The sequence below is a fragment of the Eublepharis macularius genome, chromosome 13 (assembly GCF_028583425.1).
Source record: "Eublepharis macularius isolate TG4126 chromosome 13, MPM_Emac_v1.0, whole genome shotgun sequence".
NCBI lineage: Eukaryota > Metazoa > Chordata > Lepidosauria > Squamata > Eublepharidae > Eublepharis > Eublepharis macularius.
In genome coordinates, this window is record NC_072802.1 from 41842486 (window position 1) to 41869156 (window position 26671).

A 26671-nucleotide genomic window follows, 5' to 3' on the forward strand; every position below is an offset into this window, starting at 1 on the left:
CGTTGGAGGGTTACGATGTTGTCAGTGATGGATAGGGTACAGACACTGCAGTATCCACAGCTAAAGTATCCTATTGGGATATCTTTCTGCTTGTCTATGGACTTCATATCTGCATGTACCAATATATCCCTCAAGCTGCTCATTCTCTTAAAGTCTACCCTTGGTGTAAATTCACATCTGGGTAGATGTTGCACCAGATGCCAGTGTTGTTTAATTATATGGCTAATACTGGACGCCCATGATGTAAAATCCAATGCCCGATGGATTCTACGTTCTATTCTTTTCTGTCTCATCCTTAATTGCCCTGCTCTTCCTACCTCCGCAGCTCTCAGTTTGGCTCTATTAATGACCATTCTCAGGTAACTCCTCTGTAAAAAGTTATTTACAAGATAGGCACTTTCTTTGATATAATCTAAGCCAGAGATCGAGTTCCTCTGCTCACGGTTCCTCTGCTAACAGAGGAACTGGCCATACAGAATGTTATTTTTAATCTAGAAGGATGATAGTAGGTATAATGCAAATATGAATTGTGATCTGTGGACTTCTCGAATGGACATACAGCCAATCTATTTTCCATTAATTTATACACTACCACATCCAAAAAAATTATTTCTTTGGTACTACTCTCTCCAGTGAATTTAATATTTGAATCTGTCATTCATCCAACTGGTTAGGCTATCAGCTGCTGTCAGGTTGGAAAAAATTAGAAAAACATCATCAATGAAATGCTGATAATACAAAATTTGACTGAAAAAAGGATTGCTGTCACCATTTAATATGCTTTGTGTTTCCAGCTTAGCCATATATAGGTTGGCAATGGATGGTGCTGCCTGGCACCCTATTGCCACTGCTTCGACTTGGAAAAAAATATTCTGATTTATAGCGGAATTTTTTTTTCTCCGTGACCAAATCTGCAAGGGACAGTAAGAAAGAAGTGGGAGGTGATTGATTTTCTTGTGCCTCTAGAGCTTCCTCTAAAACAAGCCTCGCTTCTTCATATGGAATTGAGGTATACAATGACAAAATATCTAGAGTCATCAACAAGGCTCCCTCCGGGATACTGAGAGCTTTTATCCCATTTATAAACTGCCTCGAATCTTGCAAAATGGCTGAAGATTTAATAACTGCAGATTGTAACTGACCATCCAAAAGCTGTGCCAATGGCTCCAGCAAGGAATTATTACCAGACATGATTGGTCTTCCTTTGGGGGGAAAGGCCCCCTTATGGATTTTCAGCAACATGCAGAAGGTTGGCATTTTGGGATCTTTATTTAACAGAGCTTTGTGTAGCACTAGCAAAATTTCTCCCGCCAATGTAGCATCATCGAGAACGATCTTGATTAAATGTGCTCCATGGTAACTTGGATCTTCCCTCACCTTTCTGTAACTCTCTGAGTTCTCTAGTTGTCTATGTACTTCTGATTCATAATCTCTTATATTAGGTAGTACTATCCCACCCCCTTTATCTGCTGGTTTAATGATTATATCCTTGTCGTTAGTGAAATTCCACAGAGCCCGCCTTTTCTCAGCTGTTAACTTCTGCCATTTTTTTCACATTTCTACATTCAGTTGCTTCAATGTCTCTCAGTACTATTCTTTCAAAAGTGTGTCAATGCTTGGATCATTAATTAAAGGTATAAAAGTGGACTTAGTCTTGATAAGTGATTGACTATATACTGCTTGAGCTCTCACCATACCATTTCCTTAATTTCAACAATCTGATAAGTTTAAAGAAGTCAACTCTGGTGTCAAAAGGAAAATATTTAGGGGTTGGGACAAAGCCTAATCCTTTATTAAGTACTGCTAGTTCAGTGGGATTCAATATTCTATTTGAGAGATTAAATACTAGAACTTCTGCCTGTTGCATTTCAGTGACAGACGGCGGGAACCTTGTGCTCCGCCTAAAAAAGATTTTTTGGCAAAGGGCACCATTCTGCTTCTCAAATTTCTACTGAGCCCACTCGCCTCCCCTGAAGATTCGGAGGGTTCTGAGGTCTCTGTCTCAGATTGTGATTCAACAGGCTTAGCCCAGGATACTTTTTTATGTGTTGGGCTTTTCCACCATTGGTAAACCTGTCCTGTGGTATAATCCTTTGTATCACAATGGAACTTATATAATTTAAGCTTCTATAGTTTGTGTGAAACATTTCCATTATACATACATTAATAACCATATTAATCATAAACAATTGCATATCAGTATACCAAAGTCATAATGTCAGGTACACACAAGAACCTACAGAAATCTCATAAGCAGGTGACTGTTTCATTGATTCACAAGAGCAAATATTGATTATTTGTGACAGTATTAATTCCAGTACTATTTATTTATTTATTTATTTACATATTTAGACTGCCCTCCCCATCAGACGGGCTCAGGGCGGTTTGACAACAAATTAAAAACAGTAAAACATTATAAAAACATTAAAACATCATATAAAAAACCATTAAAATTGGCAGGTGTAGAATATTAAATATTAAAATGCAGCATTGTCCTGCATGCATGGTGGAAGGTCTTCAGTGGTATGGCCAGCGAGAGGACAGCCTAGCCCCCACCAAATGCCCGGTGGAACATCTCCGTCTTGCAGGCCCGGTGGAAAGATAACAAATCCTGCTGGGCCTTAGTTTCCTCAGACAGAGAGTTCCACCAGGTCGGAGCCAGAACTGAGAAGGCCCTGGCTCTGGTAGAAAATAGAAAGCAGCTGCATGAATGCTCATGTTTTGGAGGACCATGACGATGACCCTAATAGCACCATGCATTTTATCTTACTTCTCCAGCCTCTTTGGAATTTTCAGTGGAATGGTACCCTGTCAGTAAGTTAAGTCTGAAGGATTTGAAACAGGACTTGATCCTGAGGTACTTTTAATACTTTCTGTATGGTGTTATGACATTTGTATAGTAACAGGCAATTGATAATCAGTATGCATGTTGAACATTAAAGACATAACCAATAATATGTTCTCATGTGGCTTAAAACTTTGCCTGTTCAAGCTGGGACCCCATAAGGGAAACTTGCTCAATGTTAGGGGATAATACTGGCACGAATGCTTTCACTTGTACTATAGGTAAGCTTTAGAGATCAGAAAAGTACTTGCAAATAAAACAGTGCTAGGATGGCAGAGAAGGCTTCAGGACCATGGACAGATCACATTAGCATGTTTTTAAAAATTCCTGTCTTATGGTCTACCAGCTAATATTAAAACAGCTTGCTAGAGAGAAAATTAATTAGTAACATCCAAAATGCAGTGGGTCTCAAGGACTAGCAAAGAGGAAAGCAAGGACATCCAGTGAAGTAAGGAAATTGGTGTCCAGTGCCAGCTGGAAAGCATACAGTATCACAGAACACACTTTCAAATAAAAGCAATAAAGTCAGTCTAACTTTGCTAGTTTCATGTTACTTACACTATAGTAGATTGCTCAGAGCATGTGCAGAGTACCTTGTAGTAACAAGATATCAGAGGGGTCTTTGACCTCTACTCTTCAACCTATGGTCACCAGATTCTTATAGTTTTGATGGAGACAAAGAGCAGTTCCAACACCCCTGGATATTTATGGATAATGGAATCTGACCTAAGCCAGCCTCCTCTCTAAGAATGGTGAGCTGATTTAGCCATTCCAATGTAAAGCCCCATCTTTGCTGTCAGAGGTTAATGTTACCAATCAGAAAATTATCAAAATATTAGTCTCCCCACCCCTCCCTCACCAACTAACTGTTATTTACTCTGAACTACTATGACAAACATACTAGTATTCATTTTTCTAAAAAAGAATAGGTTTGGCAAAGTGGTACAATGTGGAATGGAAATGAATGGTTGGTGTTCATAGGAGTTGAAGTTAGTCTGGTGCCAGTGTTGCCTGCTAGGTTCTGTGTGCCTCTAGGTGTGAATTTTAGAGCGGTCCTACATTCTAGTTCCTTTAATCCAGAATCCCTTTGCCTGCATAATTTATGAATAACTGTGGTGTTACGGATGAGTACTTCTTTCTCCCCTATTGTTGAACACTTTTATATGTAAACAAGAATCTTGTAGCCAAAGTTAGTTTAACTGTATATGTGACATTCCATTCTCCTTCCCTCCACCCTTGCTGCTGTGTGACTCCCCTTAGTCTTCCCAGGTCACAGTGGTGCACTGTTGATTTGAAGCCTGAAATGACAGAATTATCCTTTCTGTAGACAGATTGTTCGGACTCGACTTTGTTCTTATTTAATATATACTTAATGGATTTGGTACCTTAACACGTTTACTGAAACACTGTTTCTCCTGCAGATTCAGGCTCTAGTAGTTCCCTGCCTCTGATTAATCCACAATCTGAGCAACTGACCCTAACCCAGGTTTCCTTATGCTAATGAGATGGAATGTGAGTGCAAAACTCCCTCCTGGTCTCTGGCCTTGAAGCTCTCCGATCCCATGATCTTATCCACACCTGTGCTTCAGTTCCGTTTGATCCCTTACCTTCTCTTGAGACTGCAAAGCCATAGTGACTGTAATTTTCCAGAGATGAGCCTTATGTAGCTGAGCTAGGACGAAAGCCTGAACCAAGATTTGAAAAACCACGAAATAGATGATGAGGCCAGTTTCTTGACATCTTCCCCATTCTAAGAAATAAAATTTATCTTAACTCTACTAAAAAAAGATGACATAAAAGAGCATAAAAGCAAAAAGAGTCCAGTAGCACCTTTAAGACTAACCAATTTTATTTTAGCATAAGCTTTCGAGAATCAAGTTCTCTTCGTCAGATGCCTGATACAGAGACTGGTCAAACTGGTGTTTGACCAGTCTCTGTATCAGGCATCTGACGAAGAGAACTTGATTCTCGAAAGCTTATGCTAAAATAAAATTGGTTAGTCTTAAAGGTGCTACTGAACTCTTTTTGATTTTGCTACCACAGACTAACACGGCTAACCACTGTATTGAATTTCTGAGGTAGCATAATACAAGATTCAGGTGAATTTTTATGGATTTTTACCATGTAGCAAATTTTTGGTGGAAGATTATGGAATTACCAATGATGATGTCCCCTTTAAATACCCATTCCCATAGATCCAAATTAATCCCCAATAGCTGGAGTAGATCTTCAAGGATAGTGTAATTATTCTCCCATGGGGTTAGCAACTCTGGCCTTGAGCTTGTAAGGTGAGAGCACCTGATTAATAACCATAGGAAGCAACCATGTGCATTATTTTATAAATTAACCCCTTAAAGGGAAGGCAAATACTGATTTTCCTCTCAGCCACACAGGCTGCACAGCAATCCATGGGCATGGCTTTGTCAACTTACCAGGCCCTAACTTGCCAGGCCCTATTGAATTTGAAACCCAGGAAACAAAAGTCGTCCAGGTGGACAGGTAGCAGGCAGAAGACCAACTGCACATCGCTTTTGGCCATGAGTGCCCCCACCCCACACGAACTGACAAGGCCCACGGCCTAATCGAAAGACACATGCCTGAAGGAAAAGTACTTGGCTGGGATTGCATCATTGACCAAGGCACCCCCAGGGGCTAGGAAAAGGTGGCAAATTAAGCAGTATTCCCCGGAGGCCTTCTTGGGAACTGCCTCCAGCTGGGACACGTTGAGATTAGTAAAGGGATGGAGTTTTGAAGGGGCCCAAATAAGTAACAAAAACAGACTTTAAAGAAGCTTCCTCATCCCAGAGGTATTTGCCAATAATGCTTTTTTTAGGTCCAAAGTGATGATGTACTTAGCATGCATCAGTTTCTTAATTGGGTCATCAATATGAGGCAAAGGAAATTGACCTGGAACAGTGACAGCATTCAGATGTCAATAATCAATGCAAAATTGAGTGCCGCCATACTCCTTAGGAACTAATACAACAAGACTTGCCTGTGCATTGATGGAATACTTGATGACACCCATACCCAGCATAGCTTGAATCTCTGTGGCGTGCTGCCCACTAACAAGATACAAATGAGAAACAATAGGTGGAGAGTGTCCAGGATAGATGCTGTTTGTAGCAAGGTTAGTCTTTCCAAGGGTGCTAGAGAATACATCTTTTAAATTCAAAACTGCCCATTTTGTCAACAGATTATATTTGTGTCAAAAACTCTGTGATGTCTCACCCACAACTCGGGGTACTGATTGGCATAGGGACTGAGAATGGAGTCCATGGTACATGGTGCCTATGCGTGAGATGGTAGGACATCCTGGGTAGTCATGCTTGTGAATTTGGGCAGAAGGTAAAGTGCCTGCTTTAGTATAATTGTTTGTAGAAAGTAGTTTCGGAAAGCATTCTGAATGCAGGCTGATTTGTCCATGACGACGACTGCTACTTCTTTGTCAGCTTCTTCAGTCGTGATGTTTGAATTGTTTCTGAGGCTTTTTATTGTGTTTCTTCCAACATAGGTGAGGTTGTGTTGTGCAAGATGAGAAGGGATGCTTCTTCTTTCATTGTCTGTGGTAGAATGAGAAGTGACAAGAGATGCAGCTGCCTTTGGTTGTGGCTCCTGTTGCCCTCCCCTCATCCATCTGCCTGACACTGAGGCTTCTTCTGTGCTTTCAGAGCCAGCTGGGTATCTCTGAAGCTATGTAACACTGGGGACATTCCCAGAGAAGGGAGGAAGACTCCTGGTAGACACAAAAACGCAGCTGTGGCATTTTTGTCCCTGCGAAATTGAATGTTTTGAGACATTGCTCCAGTGTAAGCCAGTTACTTTAGAAGGTCAATTGCACAGAAATACTCATAGGAACAAATCGCTCCCTTAGCCCTTCTGTGAGTCCTGGTAGATTTTTCTAACTCAGGCCTGTCAGAGCTTAGGGCAGATGATGATGATCTTCTGTTGAACCAGAAGGACTTTATTCTAGAATAAAGTAGCCTAAAACCTAGAATTACTAGAAAAGTAGCCTAAAACCTAGAATTACTAGGTTTTAGGCTACTTTTCAGGCAACATTTCTCAAACAGTCTGCAAGAAAAAAAAATCAAAGGATATTTTTTTGTTCCTCAGGGAAGGGATTCTTAACTGAGCCAGAACCAAAATGAGGGGCTGGGGGAGGGGTGACGGCAGCCTGCCCAATTCTTGGTAGTCTTGGCATTGGCAGTTGGAAGCTGGAGGGGGAGTAAGGAATGATAGAGTGGGGTACCTGTTTGCCTCCTTCATTCCTTCTGGTACTGTGTTGGCATTTGGAAATTTGTTTATTCAGGACTACTGTTATACACCCTGTTGTCTCTGTTTTGCTGTTTGCAGATGTAACTGGATTTTAATTCAGTTTCATTTTTGTCCAATTACTTACGCAGGTCATTAAAAGAATTACCTCATAGTCGTTCTGCTGATTTGGACTGTGCCATTGTATCGTTGCATGAAAGCAAACTCTTCCCCCCCCCCAGGAAATCGTGAAAACAATTCAGGACTCTTTTGTCCTTCTGTTCTTTGTAGCCATGTGTGTTAATTAGACATCAGAAAAGCTACATAAAATTTTATATGGCCATCATGTACAATACTAAATTACCTCGTGCTGCCTTCATTAATTAAATGCAAGTTGTGCAAAGAGCTGGTTTTATTAAAGATATTAGTACTGTTTCAAGATGTTTTTTCTGTAGGTAGACATTACCTTGAAAATGATCCAAGAACATCCTTTTGAAATGGCAATTAGCCCCCTCCCCTAGTTAGGACACCTAGGGCACATAGAGAAGTGTTCTTAACTGTGCCCCATTGGTGGTGGTCCTGTACTATGGACATATACAGCAAAGTCTGAGTATCATTGGGAAGTGAAGCAAGGTTGGCTGCCACAGTCAAAATGTGCAATCATATATTTATTTGGGAAATGTCTATGCTGCCCCTCCAGACCTGCTCAAGGTGGCTCATAACTCAAACAATAAAATTAAAAACAAATCAATAAAACAAGCCTAGCCAATAGAAATACAAACAACCCCCAAAAAAGCATAAAAAGCACACAAAACAGAGCAGTCTAAAATGATAATAAAAGCAGTCCTCGGGCTAGGAGCATAAAACATCTAAAGAGAAAGCTTTTAGTTAAAAGCCTAGGTGAAAAAGAAATGTTTGGCCTGGCACCTAAAGGAAAGAAAGGTAGACATCAGTTGAGGCCCAAGAGGGAGGGCATTCCAAAAATGAGGTGCCACCACAGAAAAAGCCCTTCTTTAATTTAAAAATAACTTCCCCATTTTCTATGAATGCTAGTACTGACTTGCTTAAGGAAGCATGTTTAATTAGGGAAGGCTATAAGGATGTATGGCATAGATCATACTTCTAGGAAAGAAGGGGTTCTTTGTGCTTGAAGGTAAAACATGTTTTGATCAACTGCTTCTGAAAGAAGGGTTTTTGGGGGGCTAATTCATCACAAATCAAAGATTCTTCCCCCTTCCTTGCTTAGTCTCCATCTGCACTTCCTTGATCCCAACACTCCTATGTTTTCCCTCCTGACTCATTTGTTGCATCAGCACCTTTTATTCCTCCACTGCTAGTGCTGAAGCCCAGCGGGTCACTTCCAGGTCTCTGCTGCATTTGCAGGTATTCATTTGTATCTTGGGCATTTGTAAGTCAGAGGTTTAATATAAAGTGCCCAGTTTTCCCAATACAGATCCCTTCAAAAATGTACTGCAGTTTGTTTTGACTTTATTTTCCAATATGCACCAAAACGATACTGAAATGTCCAGCTATTACTATAATATTAGGAATAAAATTATTCTACATTAACTTGACTTTTCAGTGTGAGTACACTGTATTGAGCATAGAATACCCACTCTACCAATTACTAGGCAAATGAAGTTAGTAAGGTAGACATACTTTTACCTACTAAATGCAGAAGTGTAATGCAAGCCAAATGTTTCTGCCTGGCTTTAGCTTCAGCAAATGAAATTTATATATACATATCCAAAGGTCAGCAAACTTAATGTTCAGTGGAAATCTTTACCAGTCTTGTCAACTGCTCCTGTGACACTGTTGATCTCAGAAGATTTTTGATGAACTTATAAGCAGGAAGAGCTTCTTTCACCTTTAAGCAGGAAAAACATCTCTCTTACCTTCAAGTGTCACAGCCCAAGCCATTTAGGTAAGAACCAGCACTTTGAATTGTGCCTAGAAACAGAAGGATGCCCATTAAATTATTCCATTTATTAGCTATAGTTGGGAACTTTTGGTGTACTGATCAAATCACTTACTACTGCCTAAGGGCATTTTTGAGCTGGGTGAGCAAAACCAGTGTGTTACGTGGATAGAACTTGTGAAAGAGGGCTTATCATGCCCTTGTTGGTTGATGTTGCGTTGAAGTTCCATAAAGACTTCTTAGATTATTTCCTTCCTTCCTTCTGCCAACAGCTCTCTAAATGAAGCATGAATGCATCTGAAAACAGAAATTGATTCTTTTGGCCAAAGCAGTTAAACTACATTCATGAAGTTTGAATCTCTCCCTATAGACGTGGAGCTGCAACAGCTGTGACTCAGTGGAAGAGCATGTGTTTTGCATTCAGAAGGTCTCCAGATTCAGTCTGAGGCATCTCCTCTTATAGGGCCTGGAGTAGCATATATTGGGGAAAGCCCTGAACTGCAGCTAGTCAGAATAGAAAGGAGTGGGCTTGATGGGCTGATGATATTGCTTAATATAATGCAACTTATTGCTGCTGCTGATTCAGCTTCCCTGCTGGAATTCACTTTCCTCTCTTATGCCTTTTGCTCTGACTACCTGCCCACATGGTGGTAGTCAGGATGCAGAAGGTGGTGTGAGGCTTAAAGCACCTGACATGCAATAATCTCTTACAGTGAAATCCTAATCAGAGTTACTCCAGTCTAAGCCCGTTGAAATCAATAGGACTTAGACTGGAGTAACTTTGATTAGGATTTCACTGTTAGTCTGTGCAGTTTTGTTCCAGTTTAATAGGCCAAGTACATCATAGGCAGGGAGCAGGAGCTGTGAGGTATGAGCAGAGCCTTTCATCTTAAGTGACTTAATTTGCGATGTCGGCAGTCTGGGGTTACAGAGCCTGTACTGCTGGGTTTCTAATCTCCCTTTAGATATAATGCAAGCAGGGGGTGGGAGGAATGTAACATTATGGCTTAAAACTTAATTTTAAAAAATATTTCACGTGCATACTTTCTCTGCATGCTGCATCCAAATCTCATGCCCCACACAGATAAAGCTGAAAACAGTTCTGCCAGACATGGTTACTGATATGTGAGCTGTGGCCCTGCATGCTGCTTCTTTGTCACTCTGTTATGGTACCCAGGAGGACTACTCTATTGTTTTGTTTGGGCCTATCTTGCAGCAAGTTGTCCCTTGATATCATTCTGGCTTTATCAGTTGGTTTCCTTATTGCTTCAGGTAAGCAGTCTGTGAGTCCCTGCAGGTGAGAATCTCTGTCGGAGGGATTGGAACAGATACTGCTGTAATGTAGAGCTTGGTTGTAGACAATAGATTTTTGGGGTGTGTTTAGGATGGTGACTGGAGGCACGTTTGCTGAATGATAGGTTTCTGGTAAAAAGGTGGTTCTTACCTTCCATCATGTTTTTGTACAGTATGCAAATGTACTTCCTGTGTGGATGGCTTTATGATCAGGTTGATGGTAGGGTGGAAGTTGCTGAAGGCCTGGTGAAATTCCTCTAGTGCTTCTTTCCCATGTGTCCATATAATCAAAATGTTATCCATAAATCTCAAATACATAAAGGGTGTTACCGTTTATTAGTTGATGTGATGTTTGGAAAATGTGTGATAGCTTATGGCTATAGACAATAAACTCTCTGTTAACTGTTAAAATGTGTTACATGGTGGGAGCTGAGAAAGCGTTGCTCCAAGTGAGCCATGAAAATGTTGGCATATTGTGGTGCCATGCAAGTGCCCATGGCTGTGCTGTTGATCTGAAGGAATAAATCTTCACCAACTCTGGAGTAGTTGCTGGTGAGGACAAACAGGCAGAGCTTGGTAGCGAGGTCAGCTGTAGTGTTGTCAGAGATGGTGTTCCTAATGGCTTGTTGTGCATCTTTTTGGAAGATGTTGGTATAGAGAGACTCAGAATTCATGGTGACCAAAATAGTGCTACATAAAATATTGTCAACCTATTGTATTTTTCTCAGGTGTCTGGTGTCTCGCACATAACTGGGGGCTTCAGTGGCACAGGGTCTGAAAATGGAGTGAATGCGTGAGGCAACAGGATATCCTGAGTTGTCAAGCTTGTGTATTTGGGGCGAAAGATAAAACATGCCTTCTTGAGGTTCCTGTAGTCTATCTAGAATTGCTTGAAAATACTGTTTAGTTCTCTTTGGTGTTCCTGAATGGAAAAAGCACACACACTGTGGGGAAAACAATCCAAATCCTTAGCAAATAGTTCTAACTAAACAATTTCAGTTACCAATTATCCAGGCAGTTGGTCATTCAATCAGACAAAAATTCAAGTTGCACCAGGCTCTCCTTCTCAAAAGAAATCAAACCCCTGTCCAGGCCGCCTTCTGCCAAAGAAAGTCATAGCATCATGCCCCTCTCTCTTACAGCTAGCAAACTAATGTTACATATAAGAGTCTTAATTGGCTCAGGCTTGTACAGCCAATCAGACTTCCCCATAATGTTGTAACTATTGCTAACAGGGAGCACATGAGGAGGGAAGAAACAAAATCTTACTACACTTAAGGACCACCTCCCTCACAGGTGCAAAAAATATGCTCTGCTCTCAAGAATGTTAATTAGTGCTAAGCCTTAAAAAATATGCCCCCTGTTACTTAGTCTCCTTGCAAATAAGAGAATTGTGGGGGGAATTAGCAACAAGGAGAAGACGGCTATGCAAGAGGCGGTAACTACGGAATCTTTTCCACCAATTTTTACGGGGTCCCTTCCAAGATAGCAGACGAGACTGGTGCTTTAAATTCAAAGAGCAAACTTTTATTGAAGAGGAAAAACACACGCATATACAGGAGTAATTAATAAAACGGTTACACACACACAGTCCATGTCAGATGTTGGAATAGAGTGGGGGAGGGTCAAATATATCTACCTATCCTGAAGAGTAGTCCAGTCTGTGGGAGAAGAGAGTAGCTTCAAATGCCAGCATTCTTGGCCAGGAGAGCAAGAGGTTTAGGATAACCTCCAAGGAGCAGCACTTCGGATCCAGTAAGTGTGCATGATTTGAATGGGGCAAGGGCACTACTCTTATAGGGTAAAATGTGCCCTGAGGTGGGAGAGCCCACCTAGCTGTTGAAACAAAGACTCCAACAGTCAGTTCCTGGGAGTAACAAAAGGTTTAATTACCTTGATTGCTAGCTGCCAGGGTGTGTGAAAGAGAATGTAAAGTCTCTTCTGGGACTGCACAAAAGGGACAGTTTGTTAATGGAGTCCACCGGAGCTAAGTTAATGAATTTAATTGTATAATGTACCTTCCTAGGAATGAATTATAAATACTTATGAATGCTAATTGATTTTCTCCTTAATCATGGGCAGGAGATCTCATCACCGAAGGAGGGAAAGGAATGTGTTAAGTGGGGTGACTCTGCAAGACCTTTGTTGCTCTGGATTCCTTTTGAGGCTGGGGAGCCTGTAAACTAATCACCACTGGTCTCTCTGCATTTACATGCGGCGTTCCATTCATGCCTAGGTTTCCGGGGCGGGATTCAGCAACTGTTAGCTGGAATTTCCCTGGCTGCAATCCAAACTGCCATTTTAATCCAGGGGTCTTGTGATTTTATATCACAGGTAGTTATATTAAATAGCTATTAAACATGGTGGAGGCCAGGCCAACCGCTTACAATCTGCAAGCAATCTTTTTAGCTGCAAAGTAACTACATATTAATAACTAAGTCTTTCTCATCCCAACCAAGAATGAGTCCAAAAAAAAAAAAGTAATTTTCTTCATAGTTGTCTTTCAACCTCTTGAATTTAGTCAGATTTGTCCATGATAACAGTTGCTCCTTTTTGGTCATCATGATGGCTGCATAGTTTCTGAGCCTCTTTATTGCATTTCTTTCAACATGGGTGAGGTTGTCTTGGAGGAGATGATGTTTCTTGATCAGTTTGGGCTTGGCAGTGAAAGCATTCTATGTAGTAATCTAATGCGATATTACAAGTATTGGGGGGGGCGGGTCCATGCAGAGTCTTCCATCCTATTGGGTGGGTGGCAGTTGGTCAGTGTTGCCCACTGGAAGGTTGGAGAGATGACAGTCAGCAGTGTATTGTGAATTGTTGTGCTGTTAAGATGCTGCATGTCCATCCGTGTTCTGTTCTAAGGTTTGATGAAAGTACTCCTTCAGATGTAGATGGTGAAAAAAGGCCTCCAAGTCACCACGGCACTGTTCATCTTATAGATTTCATGGAGCAGAGGAATAGCTCTCAAGAAAGAACAGATTCCTCTGTGGGGCTGAGAGTGTGCAGCGAAAGGTTGACAGTATTGCTGGAAAATAGTAAAGAGTCCAGCTGCGCCTTTAAGACTAACTGACTTTATTGTAGCATAAGCTTTCGAAACCCACAGCTCTCTTCGTCAGATGCATGGAGGGTGTGAAGAAACTGGCCCAAGATATATACGCGGTGAAGGGAGTGGGGAGAGGGTGCAGGAAGTGAGGGCCAAGTGAGGGTGCAGGAAATGTAAATCAGTTCCAAAAGTCATGAAAGAGGTGGAGTGCGCAATCCAGGCTGGGTGTGACTCCTTCCTTCCATTGCTGAATCTGAATGGAATGGCTGAATGCAGTTACTTCTGGTAATGCCCTTTTTTATGTCAGACTTGTGTCCATTTATTCTTTTGTGCAGAGGTTTGCTGGTTTCTCCTATGTACAGAGCAGATGGGCATTGTTGGCACATGAGGGCATATATCACGTTGGAGGATGAGCAGCTGTAAGAGCCAGAGACAGTGTAGTTGACACCATTGGGTCCTGTAATCATATTTTCTGGGTAGATATGAAGGCAGAGTTGGCATCTGGGTCTGTTGTAGGGTCTGGGTCCTGTGTTGGTGACTCTGTCAGCCGGTTCTTGGTTGCTAGTGAGAAGTTGTTTAAGGTTAGGGGGCTGTCTGTAGACAAGGAGGGGTCTTCCACCCAGGGCTTGTGAGAGAGAGGCATCGTTTTCCAGGATGGGTTGTAGATCACTGATGATACATTGGATAAGTTTGAGCTGGGAACTATAGGTGACAACCAGTGGTGTTCTGTTGTTGATTCTTTTTGGTTTGTCCTGGAGCAGGCTGTTTCTGGGTACTAGTCTGGCACTGTCAATTTGTTTCCTTACCTCATTTGGTGAGTACTGTCACCCCCAAAATGCTTGTTGTAAATCGTAACTGACAGTCCTGATCAAGAGCATTGGAGCAGATAGAATTGTAACATAAGGCTTGGCTGTAGACGATCAACCGAATGGTATGTTTTGGGTGGTAGCTGGAGGCATGTAGATATGAGTATAGATTGGTTGGTTTCCGGTATAAGGTGGTCTTTATCTGTCCGTTATGTAGTTGTATAGTGGTGTTGAGTAAGTGTACTTGTTGTGTAGAGTGGTCCAGGCTCAGGTTGATGGTGGGGTGAAAGTTGTTGAAGTCCTGGTGAAATATCTCAAGGGCTTCCTTCCCATGGGTCCAAATGATGAAGATGTCATCATTTACTAACCTTAGATACAGGAATGGTTTTAGTAGATGGGAGCTGAGGAAGCATTGCTCCAAATCTGCCATGAATCTGTTAACATATTGTGGTGTCATGCATGTGCCCAGGGCTGTGCTGTTGACCTGTAGATATAGACTGTCACCAAATTTGAAGTAATTGTGAGTAAGCACAAAATGGCAAAGTTCAGTGGCAAGGTGTACTGTGGTTTTGTCCAGGATAATATTCCTGATGGCTTGCAGTCCATCTGTTGGTGTACAGAGCCTCAGCATCCATTGTTGCTAGGATGGTGTCATCCAGTAGGTTGTATTTTCCTGAGAAAGTCTGTAGTGTCTCATAAATAGCTGCAGTGATTGAGTCAATTCCTGAAACAATGGGCATCCTGAGTTAAGTGTTTGTGGATTTTGGATAGTAGGTAGTATGTTCCTGGCCATTGTTCCTGGGGTGTGTCCATATGGATACGTTCTTGAATGTCCATGAGGAGTGTCTTCAATATTTTATTGAGTCCTCTTTTTTATTCCTCGGTAGGGTGAGAAGGTAGTGTTTTATAGAATGTTGTGCTGGAGAGTTGTCTCTCTGCTTCCTGTATGTAGTTATGTTTGCCCATGACTATGACTGCGCCTCCTTTGTCAGCTTCCTTGATTATGATGCCAGAATTATTTTTGAGGCTGTTTATGGCATCTCTTTCTGCACAGCTAAGATTCTGCTTCGAGTGATGTTGTTTGTCAGTTATCTCAGCCTAGGTACGTTGACAGAAGCATTCAGTGTAAAAGTCTAGTGAGGAGTTGTGGCTCTCAGGGGGTGTCCATGTGGAATTCTTGTTTCTGGAACTTTGCAATGAAGATTGTGCATTGCTTGGTTGGGAGGGTGGTTGCTGCTGTGATGGGGTCTGTTTAGCGTTTTGTTCAGCAGAGTGGTTGAAGAATTCTTTCAGTCTTAGGATCTGAAACAGGCCTCCAGGTCTTTGCAGATGCTGGAGGAGCTGTTGTTATGGCCTGCAGCATGCATGAGGCTAGACAGTGTCTTGTATTTCTTTTTGTTCCAGGAGATAAGTTGTGAACTGTGAATGGCTTGCTTTCTTTTGTAAAAATGCTCATAACCATGTTGGTTCCCTATGGAAATGTCCAGTTCAAAAAGGTTCTTGTTGATCTGTTTCTGCTTGCAGTACAAAATGTTTAAGCAGTATCTTGGAGAAAGCTTGGCACACACATTTTCCCTATCCTTTGGAGGGTAAGTGCTTTGTAGTGGATTTGTTGTTGTTGTTGTTGTTGTTAGCCCCTTAGGTATAATACCCAGTCTTCTGCATTTGTTAAGAAAGATATTATAAGTTTGTACCTGTGCAAGTTTTTTTGTGATACTGATAGATTTTCACTCCATGCAGCTGAATGTGATGCCTTCCATAAAGATAGTTTTAGGTGGGTAGCCTTGTTGGTCTGCACTGCTATAGAACAAAAAGATTTGAGTCCAGTGGCATCTTGTTGATCTCTCAGGTGCTATTGGATTAAAATCCTACTGCTCTACTGCAGACCAACATGGCTACTGATCTAAATCCATTTCAAACAAGTAAGACCAACATAGTTTGAAACATAAGCAATCGACAGTTTCCTGCTGTATACTAGATACTGTTGTCCTAATAATCTTAAGTATGTAAAAGTGTGCGTAAAATAAACATGCAAGGCTGTCCTGTAGATGATGCATAAAATAAACATGCAAGGCTGTCCTGTAAATGGTGCGAAGAAGTGTTGCACATCGCAGGAGCAAGCTGCTTTGATTAGGTGGCACTTGGGGGGGTGTCTTGGGTTTCTGAACCTTCAGTTTCTCTTGAATTAATCTGATAGAGTTCTGGAGGCTATATATATACTTCAGATGTGGAAAGAGGTATGAAAAATGGGGCAAGTACAGACCTCCACTAGGGTCAGATATGAGCCAGAAAGTTTAAAAGATATTGGTGGATCCTAGCCTGTAATGGCTTGGCGGGGAAAATACGTACGAGGAGGGGGATTTTGATAGGTGTTAGTAAATGTCAGTGACAACTGGTGACAGAGCCGTGTCAGTTTAGAAGTAGATTGATGCGGATAGGTCCCTTTGATCAGGATGCTCTTCTGTCGAGGAAGCTACCTAAATTATAATAATATTTTTGGTATGCTTATGCATTATAATGGGAACACAGGATCTGGGGAAAAGGGAATAAAATTTCTTTATCGAGAAGTAGATTTGTTTCTCTGTCACTGGGAAAGGTAAGATTTCTGGGGGAAGATCAAACAGCTTGAAACACAGCTAACACTTTAATAAAATCGGAGGGGGTTGCAGAACGGAGCCAGGGAGCTGAAACCTTTCCCAAGGTTTGAAGTCCTTGATGCTCTTTGATATGCAAGACCAGCTGTGTGAAGAGGACTGATTTCTCCTGCCTCTCTGGGTCACATAACTGACTACTGCCTGCTTGATTCCTATTCTTGGCAGAGAATGAACTAAGAAATAAAACAATGCAGTGTATTCTCTGTTTGGGGGCTATACCAGGGGTCTCAGCTTCTTTATGAATGTACTAATATTATAACATAGCTACTAATTCTAGAATTTCCTCTGTTCGGTCTTCTCATTAGCTCCTTGCCTCTGCCCTGTAGTTAATTTGGTTTCTGTAGAATATGCAACTTGATATTTTGAAGAGCTTATCACTTGATTCATTTGACTTTTTTGGAACAAATCTAGTTGACCCCTACTTTTTTTTTTTTTTTTACAGAAGCCTTTGAGATTGTCGTACGACATGCGAGAAACTACACTAATGCCATGTTCAGACACTCTTACCGCAACATGGCAGCTAAAGCTTTTAATTTTGTGGGAGAATTTTTTACTGACATCTCTCTGTACATCTTGGGCTCAGACATTAATGTCAATGACATGATAAACGAGTTCTTTGATAGCCTGTTCCCTTTAGTCTACCCACACCTAGTTAACCCAGGCTTCCCTGATCCTTCACTGGAAATGACTGAGTGCCTCCGGCTAGCAAGGCGAGACCTGAAGGTGTTTGGAAATTTTCCCAAGGTCATGATGACTCAAGTGTCGAAGTCCCTGCAAGTGACCCGAGTCTTCCTTCAGGCACTCAACCTTGGCATCGAGGTGGTCAACACCACTGATCATTTGAAATTCAGCAAGGACTGTGGGCGGGCGCTTTTGAAAATGTGGTACTGCCCCCACTGCCAGGACCTCATGATGGCCAAACCATGTGCTGGACTCTGCAATGTTGTCTTACAAGGGTGCCTTGCCAGTGTGGTAGAGATAGACAGCTACTGGCGGGAATACCTCCGATCTTTGGAAGGACTGGTGAAAGGTATGCGGGGCATCTACGACATGGAGCATGTGCTTCTCAGCCTCTTCACCTTGATACGGGACTCACTGACATACATGCAGAAGAACGCGGAAAAGCTGGCTGTAACGGTGAGTCCTGCTATGATTTCTGTAGATCCCCTTGAACATTTTTTCTTGAGGGTTGGGGGTGTGTAAGATTCCAGGGAAGAAGGGGAAATGTTGCATCAAAAGGGAAGGAAGTATATGTCATGACATTCTGTGAGGAGTTTTACCAGATTCAGATTACATAATCTTATCTGAATTGCCCCTCAATTCAGAAAACCCTAAGCTTGCTGTTAATAGTTTGGATAACTTTGAATGGAAGAAGTGGAAATGGTGGTGCATGAGGGAGGGGGGGGCCTTTGCTGACATCAAATTTCCCCAGAAGTGAACAGTTAGGAAAAGGGAGCACAAGACCAACCACCAAATGCTACTAGAAGGCTGTTCCTTAGATGAGAGTGTTGTGTTCTGCATTTGAGAGGGGCTTGGGCAGAACTAGTTGCCGACCAAGGCTCCAGTAAAAATGTATACAATGTTCTTCTTCCTCTTATCTTTTCCTGTCGTATTGCCTTGATCCAAGAGGAAAGGCAGGGTATAAATATTTTAATCAATAGATAACAATTTATTTTGAATCCACTACCCTTCAGAGTATTCTTGTCTTCATAGGAGTTCTTTGGAACCATCCCACAATATGGTTAAATAACACTGCATCAAATTACCTGTACAGATTCTTTTCCCCCTAAGGGCTGACTCTCCCAGGAGTATAAATCTGACTTCTTCCAGCAAGAATATGACTTGCCGTCTTAAACTGGTAGTGGTGACCAGTTCCTGATACATATTTTCGTTCTCGGAGGCAGTATCGCACAGAAATTTTAGTACAAATAGAATTAAGAGGCTTGGCTGAAAGCTCAACAGGACACTCAGGATTGTAGTGCCCCACAAAAGTTGCATGCTTGAATGACATAGCTAGCCACATTGTGGGATGATTCTTGATTCTGTACCTTCAAAAACTGATGCCAGTCACCCCAACACAGGGTTAGATATGGTCATTGGAGCTCAGTGGTAGAACATTCAGAAGTCTCTTGTCTCCACCCCTGGCATTTCCAGTTTGAAAAAGAGTAGCAAAACTACAAAATCAGCTACCTAAGACTTTGGAGAGTTATGGCAAGTTGGAGTTCACACTACTGAGTCAGGTGGAACAAAGGTCCAACTTAGAGTCACCTTGAAATGTCCGTGAGTATATTAGAAGGGATAGTAGCTTGGTTGTAGAACACATCCTTTCCATCCACCAAGTCCCAGAAACCATCCATAGGTTCTACCCAACACTGGCACTGGGTGTCCTTTTCTAGAGACTTGGAGGCCTGACACCCCTAATAGGAAATACTGAGCTAAATGGATGTTAGAGGGCATTGGTAGAAGACAGCTTGACAAGTAACTGCAGGGTCCTTCAGATGCTTTTTTGCACAGGGAAGTAGAGAAAATTTCACTCTTCGTTGAAATGAAGCCATAAAGGGTGATGAAGTATTTCTGCCTTACAACAGCTCTCTAATTGCAAGGTATTAGCTGCTGAAGAGGGAGAAAAAGGAGAGGTGATTTTAAGCAAATGACTTTTCTGTTCTGGGATTAATAACTCGTGAACAATTTACTGGTACATTAAAGGTAAACAAAGATCCAAATGGGTAACCAGAGGAGACTCTTGATTAAGACTTTTGCAAAGGGGTCTCATGTTGCATTTCAGATATTTCTCGTAGTACACTTATTGCCAAAGGGTGTGAATCATCATAACTGTGCTTATATACCACTCTTCTAGACTGATTAGCACTCCACTGAGAGCAGTGAACAAAACCAGTGTTGTTATTATCCCCACAATACAACTGGGGAGCTGAGGCTGAGGGGAGTGGCTTACCCAAGGTCACCTGAAGAGTTCATGGCAGTAGTGGGATTTGAACCAGCAGAGTGCTGGCTTGCACCCCAACCACTTAACCGCTATGATACAGCAGCTACTAACTGTTAGAGTAGGAAATGGAAGGTTTAGCAGGTTTAGGCTTGTGGGGCTTACATTACAATTAAAGGCTTCTTAGTTGATCAATTTGAGCTCCTATCCTCAGTCCCAAATCTACATATAATGAAAAACGTCTTCCTTGGACATTAGCTGATTATGATAACTGAGCCATATACATTAATCTTAGAAAGTATGTTCCCTTCGGTGTCTGAGGAACCATTTTCCAATTCTAAAATGGCAGTTGCCACCTGCTTTTTAAAAAGTACTTATATTAAGAGTAGTTTTCCAAAAGGAGGGTTAACTGAGTTATCAGAAACATCTCTTTTTAATCACTTTATCTTGCAAATTAATCACCTGTATGTTGCAGCCTTCTAAAAAGAATATTTGAATTACAGCCTATCTAAAGTCCAAAAGTTTTAGGACAGGGGTGTCCCGAATTTCAGTCACACTTTGCCATGAACTTCAACCTTTGGTCACTTGTTCTTTCTGAGCCTAACCTTGCATAACCGGGTAGTTGAGAGAATAACATGGCAACAAGGAAAAGTGTCTATGCTGACTTGGGTTCTTTGGAGAAGAAAACCATGATGTACAAATAGGATAGAGACAAAGGCTGCTTTCACACAGACTTTGCTATGCTTTTCCCCCCAGTCCCCCCCCCCCCCCGAAAAGAATCAGTAGTTTTTTGGCTTCTGCCAATTGTCCACCTTCTGTGTACTGCGTACTTTGCTGCATGTTCTCCCAGACCTGCTGTACTACTGTTTTTTCTGAAAGAGATCCCTGGAGCAGATCTGACAAGAAGGTGTAGAGTTCCACACCTCCCGGTCCACATCTGCTGCCCCATCCCCTGCCATTTCCCCTTCATGCCTGCTATTCTCTATCCCACTGGCCCTTCTATGCTAGTTATTTTTTAATCAATAATAGATCTATCCCTGTAGAATCATCATGACACCCTAACACCGTACCTTCCAATTTTTTTTAAAAAGCCAGCAAAAAATCCTGGCAGCCAGGAGAGGGGTGGCATGTGTAAGAGGGTAGCAGAGAGTGTCCCCCAGTGCACGAACCGTGTTGCCCCTGTGAACTCTCATGCAATGAGAGTCCAGCAAGGAATGGTCCCCTTGTGGAAGCAACAAAGAATACCTCTGATTACTCAGTGGCTTAGATAGTATTTTCCATCGTGCTGTTTTTGTGATTATCCAGAGCCATTTGGCTGCTAAGCAGGACGCTGTTCCAGGAGGGCTTTAGCTCTTCAGAACTCTGCTTTAAGAGGTCTGGGGATACATAGCTGTGTGTTGCCTCTGCGTATGATGTCATCAATCCGACTTTGTTCTTCCAAGTGCAGAAAGCACTTCAGAATACAAAGAAGGCAGCTTGTTGTAGCTTTTTTTTTTTTTTTAGTAAGTTCCTTTGTTTGGGGCCTGGGATGCCAAATTGCTTCTGCTGGGTGACACTGCTCTAAAGTGATTAGACTTCGAAACCAATAAGAGTAACAACAGTGGGATTTTTAAGGGCTTGCTTCTTCCTTTGGTCCTTTCCCTCCTCAGTAGACACCCTTTTAAAAAGAAAGTTTCTATTTTTGTGGAGCTTGTCCCCCACCCCGTTCAAAATGTAGCTTGAAGATGCAGTCACTTAAAAGCAAGGAGAGACCAAATTTTAAAAGTAGCCAATGTACAGTCTCTCTTTTGCCTGTATGAGCTCACTGTATGACCAAGAGAATTGTGTTACTTTAGTCTATGAAGGAAAAAAAGTAAATGCTTATTCTGCCATCTACTTCAGGAGCCTAGGCAAAGATATAGGATTCCTACACAACAGATGTGGGAAGCCTCTTGCTGGGTTGTGTCACTTCAGAGGAAGATTAGTTATCTGGATGAGGGGGAAGGGGGATTATAGCCCCTTTGACTTTTCCCAGTCAGCCAAAGGTCTGTCACCACCCTTAGGCCAGTACAGTTCAGTACTGAGAATGGTGGTACTGGGCCAAGGGAGAGTAGGGCTTGCTGGGCAGTCAAGGAGGAGCTATGGGACTTCCTTTCTTTTAGCAGTCTCTTTCTCCCTTCTTCTGAGGGGTGAGGCTGACCAAAGAGGCAGGGCCTTTTCCCAGGATTGTCTTTTCCTCCCCATCTGCTCAGGGTGGGTGGGGGAGTGAACATATAGCATATCTAGGTGAAGTCAAAGTGTTCCCATACATGTTAGCTTTCTCTGTGCAGGGAACTGTTTTGTCTAGAGGACTTTTCCCATAATGTGAGCTCTATTTGAATGGTGCCATCCAGGCATCGGCTAACCCTCTCCTCTGCTGGAGGTGTACTAGGACTAAAACATGTCCAGCATTGGAGGTAGGCTTGAGTCTAGAGGAAAAGCAGCTTCCATAAAGGACATGTGAAGTACTATAGCATTAGTAGGGTTCCCAAGTGCCCGCTGGTGGTGAGCAATCTCCCATCAATTTGCACCCCTGCCCCATGATCGCTGTCGATTGGCAGGAGGTGACAAGCCACCTGGTGATTGCAGGCCATGAGCAGGTAACCTTGGCAAATGTGTGGTGTTCACACGCCCAGTTGGGTGTGGTAACTTCACATCTGGTAGTGATTTCATTGTGCTGCCCTTGGGAACACTCTCATGCTTTGCACAGGGTCAATTCCAGCCCCAAACAGGCTGATTCTTAAAGAAATGGTTGCATGCAAAATGCAGGAGCACTTCTGCGGCCAGCACAATGATGTCACTTCGAGAAGTGACATTATCATGTGCAGGCCAGAAGCACACAAATGACAGAGAAGATCAGTAAGTATCACCACCACCCTGCACCGGTTGCCAGGGAGACCTGGCATCCCTAAACATTGGGAAGGAATGAGGCCTAGTATATCTCCTGGTACCCGGTGTTTGGACTACACCATTCTGAATTGTGGTTTAGAGCTAAGCTACAGGAGACAGAATTACACGAGGAGGAGCACGTGAAGGGAGTTGCAATGTTAGCCAGGAAGCTGCGTTTTAAAAGAGATCGGAAGGCTTTGTCAATTTCCCCTCTCTACAGAGCCTGGGAGATTGCTGCTCAGAGGGTTTGTTTATTTCCACTTTACCACTTAGAAGGGGAGGTGAAACTGACAGAGCCTGTGGGAAGCAAAGAGGACATTAACAAACCCTGTGAGCAGGGATCTCCCTGGCTCTGTAGTGAGGGGAAATTGACAAAGCCTTCCGATCGCTTTTAAAACTCAGCTTCCCAGCTAACATTGTGACTCCCTTCACGTGCTCCTGCTCGTGTAAATTAATCTCTTGTAGCTTGGCTCTTAGGGGCTCACATGACTGAATACACTTCCTGATAAAGCTGTTCCCTGCTAGTACATTGAGAAGTTTGTGTGGACCCACTTTAACTTCAGGATGTGCTGCTCTGGGAAGCCCTGTGGCTTGTCTTTCTGCATATTTATACAATTGATTCCTTTTATTTCTTGCTGTTCCTACGGACAGTACAGAACAACATCTGAGGTAATCCATTTTATGTTCATAAGGCTAACCCAGGGCAAGAGCCCGCCCCATTTCTCAGCCTATCTTGCAAACTTTATGGCTGACTAGGGATTTGTGCCCCAGTCCAAGTCTACTTCTATCCTTTATATTATGACAGACCAAGAGCCCATCGCCCTTGTGCTTTCTTCCCTGTTTGTAAAACCCCCAAGCTGTCAACTTTGATCATGCGTTTTGCCGTTAATATATTCCATCAATTTTAAAGTCTTCATTTGTGGAGATAGGGAGGATGCCTGCCTATTCAGCCTGGTTATATTTCTGCTTTGAGCAATTTCACACACTGATATGAAAAGGAAGACAATGTCTTGACAGCCCTCCTTCCTATGGATGCATGTGGCAAAAGGACTGTGGCAAAGTTTCCATGAGGCCTTACATTTATTTCCAGACTGCCCCATTTCAGGCGGAGCTCACGTGGTTGAGTGCTCCTCCCATAGGAAAAGAAATCAGGTCACATGGAATACTCAGGATTGAATCCACCTGAAGTTTTCACAGAGGACGTTGATGGTGAGGACCTTTTCTAGCCCTTCCCCTTCCTCCAGCATCTTGGCATTTGTCCTGAAACTCTTCTCTGAGAACTGGCAGAACCAATTGAAGTACTGGAGGGGAGGGATGCAGCAACAAAATGCCTCTTTCTTGCTTCTGTGTCAATTTTATTTTGTTCCCCCTTGTCTCTGCCACCTTCTATCCTGTGGCTCATTTTGTTTATGAGGCTCTACCAATCCTCAGAGGAGAGTTGCAGGCCAAATACCAAGCTGCTTGAAGGGGAAGGAGAGGAAAGCTCTGCTGCACCAACACCTTCCCAGAGCTTTTCTGGTGAATCCAGCCCTTCCCCAACAGGGTTCAGACTAGTCAAGGACTCTTTTTTGCCAAGCTGCTAGTCTTCTTTGTGCAGGGTCTGTTTGTATGTCCCAAGCATCATGTGGCAGTTCCTCCTTCTGCGCCTGAAGTGGTACAGCCCCCACACAAAGGCTTTTACCCCTTCTGAATTACATCACAGTTAAGCATCTTATGGAGCTAGAGAGAAGCTTGTTGTCACCTTGGGGCATTCTGCATTTTCCTCAGATGGTGTATAGGCAATTTCTTTTGACCAACTTGTTAAAAAATTTAGTGTTACAACTTCTCCCCCCTCCCCATTGAAGCGGCTATGATTTAACATGTTTATGACTAGCAGACATTTAAAAGGTAGACTTTTTTTGTGATGCTGTGCTGGAGAAGCTTTGCTTGCTGAATTTCTACTTGTTAAATGGATGTGAATAGCATAGGAACCCTGATAGGAAAACAGTGGCATAGAGGTCTCTGTAGTACAAAGCAAAGCACTGTGTGCAGGACAGTTCCTTTTGTTGCCTGTAGTTTTCATTCCAAATGCTATTTGGGGGTTGCTCCTAGAACATCCTTCATGCTGGCTATAAAACCAGGGGAGGCGGCAGCAGCAGCTCCCAAGAGGGCTATGCTACCCTAAAATATAACCAGCTCTTCCATTTGGCAATTCTATCAAGAGTGAAAACCTTCCCTAGCACAGTTGCAATAATGCATCTTATATATAATTTCCCCCATGTATGAAAAAAATAAGTTCAAGGCTTAGCACTAAATATAACTTCATTGAAAACTTCATTCAGGAGTTGTGTAGCAGTCACTTTTCTGTCTCTTTTACATTGTGGTGTGCAAAAAAATAAGTTCAAGGCTTAGCACTAAATATAACTTCATTGAAAACTTCATTCAGGAGTTGTGTAGCAGTCACTTTTCTGTCTCTTTTACATTGTGGTGTGCAACAGCTGGAGAGTCCAATGAATGAATGAATGAATGAATGAATGAATAGCAGTAAAACTTGTGAATGGCTCATCCATCCTTCCCTTTTTCTAGCTGTTCCTTTGTAATTTTTTTCCTGTTGTGCTTCCAAGAAGTGTAGGGTGGCACACCTGGTCTTTTCCTATTATATCCTCACAGCAAACCTGAGAGGAAGATTAGACTGCTGAATAGAGGCTGACACAAGATCAGGTTGTTAGCTTAGTGGTGGAGTAGAGACTTCTAGTAGAGGGAGCCAGGTTCATTCATTTCTAGCCATTGCTCCACACTGGATGCATGAGGCTTTCTTACCTATCTATTCTGACTGCCAGTGGCTGTCCTGGGTGTTGGGTATAGGTTGTTGACATCACCTGCTCCCCGATCCTTTTAACTGGAGGTGCTGGAGATTGAACCAGGAGTGTTCTGTATGCAAAGTGGATACTCTGTCACTGAGCCACAGCTCCTGCACATGGAAGGAGGGAGAGAAGATGGCTGTCGTTTAATGTTGAAAAACTCACATGTGATTCTGATGCAAACTGGCCAGTGAGCTTCAAGGAATCCTGAAGATCATGACACTACAAAAACTTAAAGTTCTAGGATTGGGAATATGACAGTATGGAACCTTATAAAGCTGCTTCATCCAGAACTGGGCCATTGGTCATACTGGCCCAATACTGTCCTCACGACGAGTTCTCAGGCAGGAATCTTCCTTGGAGGTCTTCCATCCAATTACTAACCAAGGCTGACCCTGCTTAGCTTCTGAGATCTGACAAGATCAGGCTTTCCTGGGCTATCCAGGTCAGGGTCAAACCTACTGTACATATACACAATAGCATCTGGTATAATGATGCTTGGTGGGACAGGAGACTGACCATTAATTTGGGCTAGGAAGGCGGAAGAAGCAACAGAAAGTTCTACGTGGTTTCTTGGCAAGCAATTAGACAACAGCTAATGAACATTATGAGGAACATTAATGAGGAACTAATAGGGTACAAAGGTTTAGAGGACAAACATTGCCACGCCTGCCCTCACATGCAAATCATAGTCTAGTGTTCATTAGTGGTCTTCAAGCATTTTCATGGCAACAGCATGTAGATAAAGAGAATGAAAAAGGTTAAACGAATTATAGGAACAGTCCATTAGGACACTTGTCTTTTAGGAAATGAAAGACTGGAGGAAGTCGGGGGAAATAGAACAGCACTGTTCAGGGAGGATGTTGGCATCATGTGAAGTCCAATTTCCTATTCATTACAAATAAAATGACCTTGCACTCCGAAAAGAGTAGAGCCAGATGCAAGTCTGTGTGTATGAAGGATTGCTGTGTACAAGAATTCAAATCGCCACCTGTGTATATTAATATAGTGATGTTATTTCAAAAACTGGGGATGTTTCCCAAACTTCAAAATAGCTTCCCCAGCTGAAAACGGTGATCAGAGTTGCAAAAGGCACGGCAAGAGGCAACCCAAGGCATCCAGGTGTTAGAGCACCTGAATGTTAGGTAACATTTATAGCATTTTGTTTGA

The 26671-nt window shown here is 42.5% G+C and overlaps 1 protein-coding gene across 1 annotated transcript in view; it reads left to right on the forward strand.

Moving 5' to 3' along the window:
* Positions 1-26671, forward strand: part of GPC3 (glypican 3) — a 313638-nt gene that overhangs the window by 211060 nt on the left and 75907 nt on the right. Inside the window, exon 3 of the mRNA XM_054995835.1 lies at positions 17256-17950. Coding sequence (XP_054851810.1) covers positions 17256-17950 — 695 coding nt within the window. The remainder of the gene's footprint in view (positions 1-17255; positions 17951-26671) is intronic.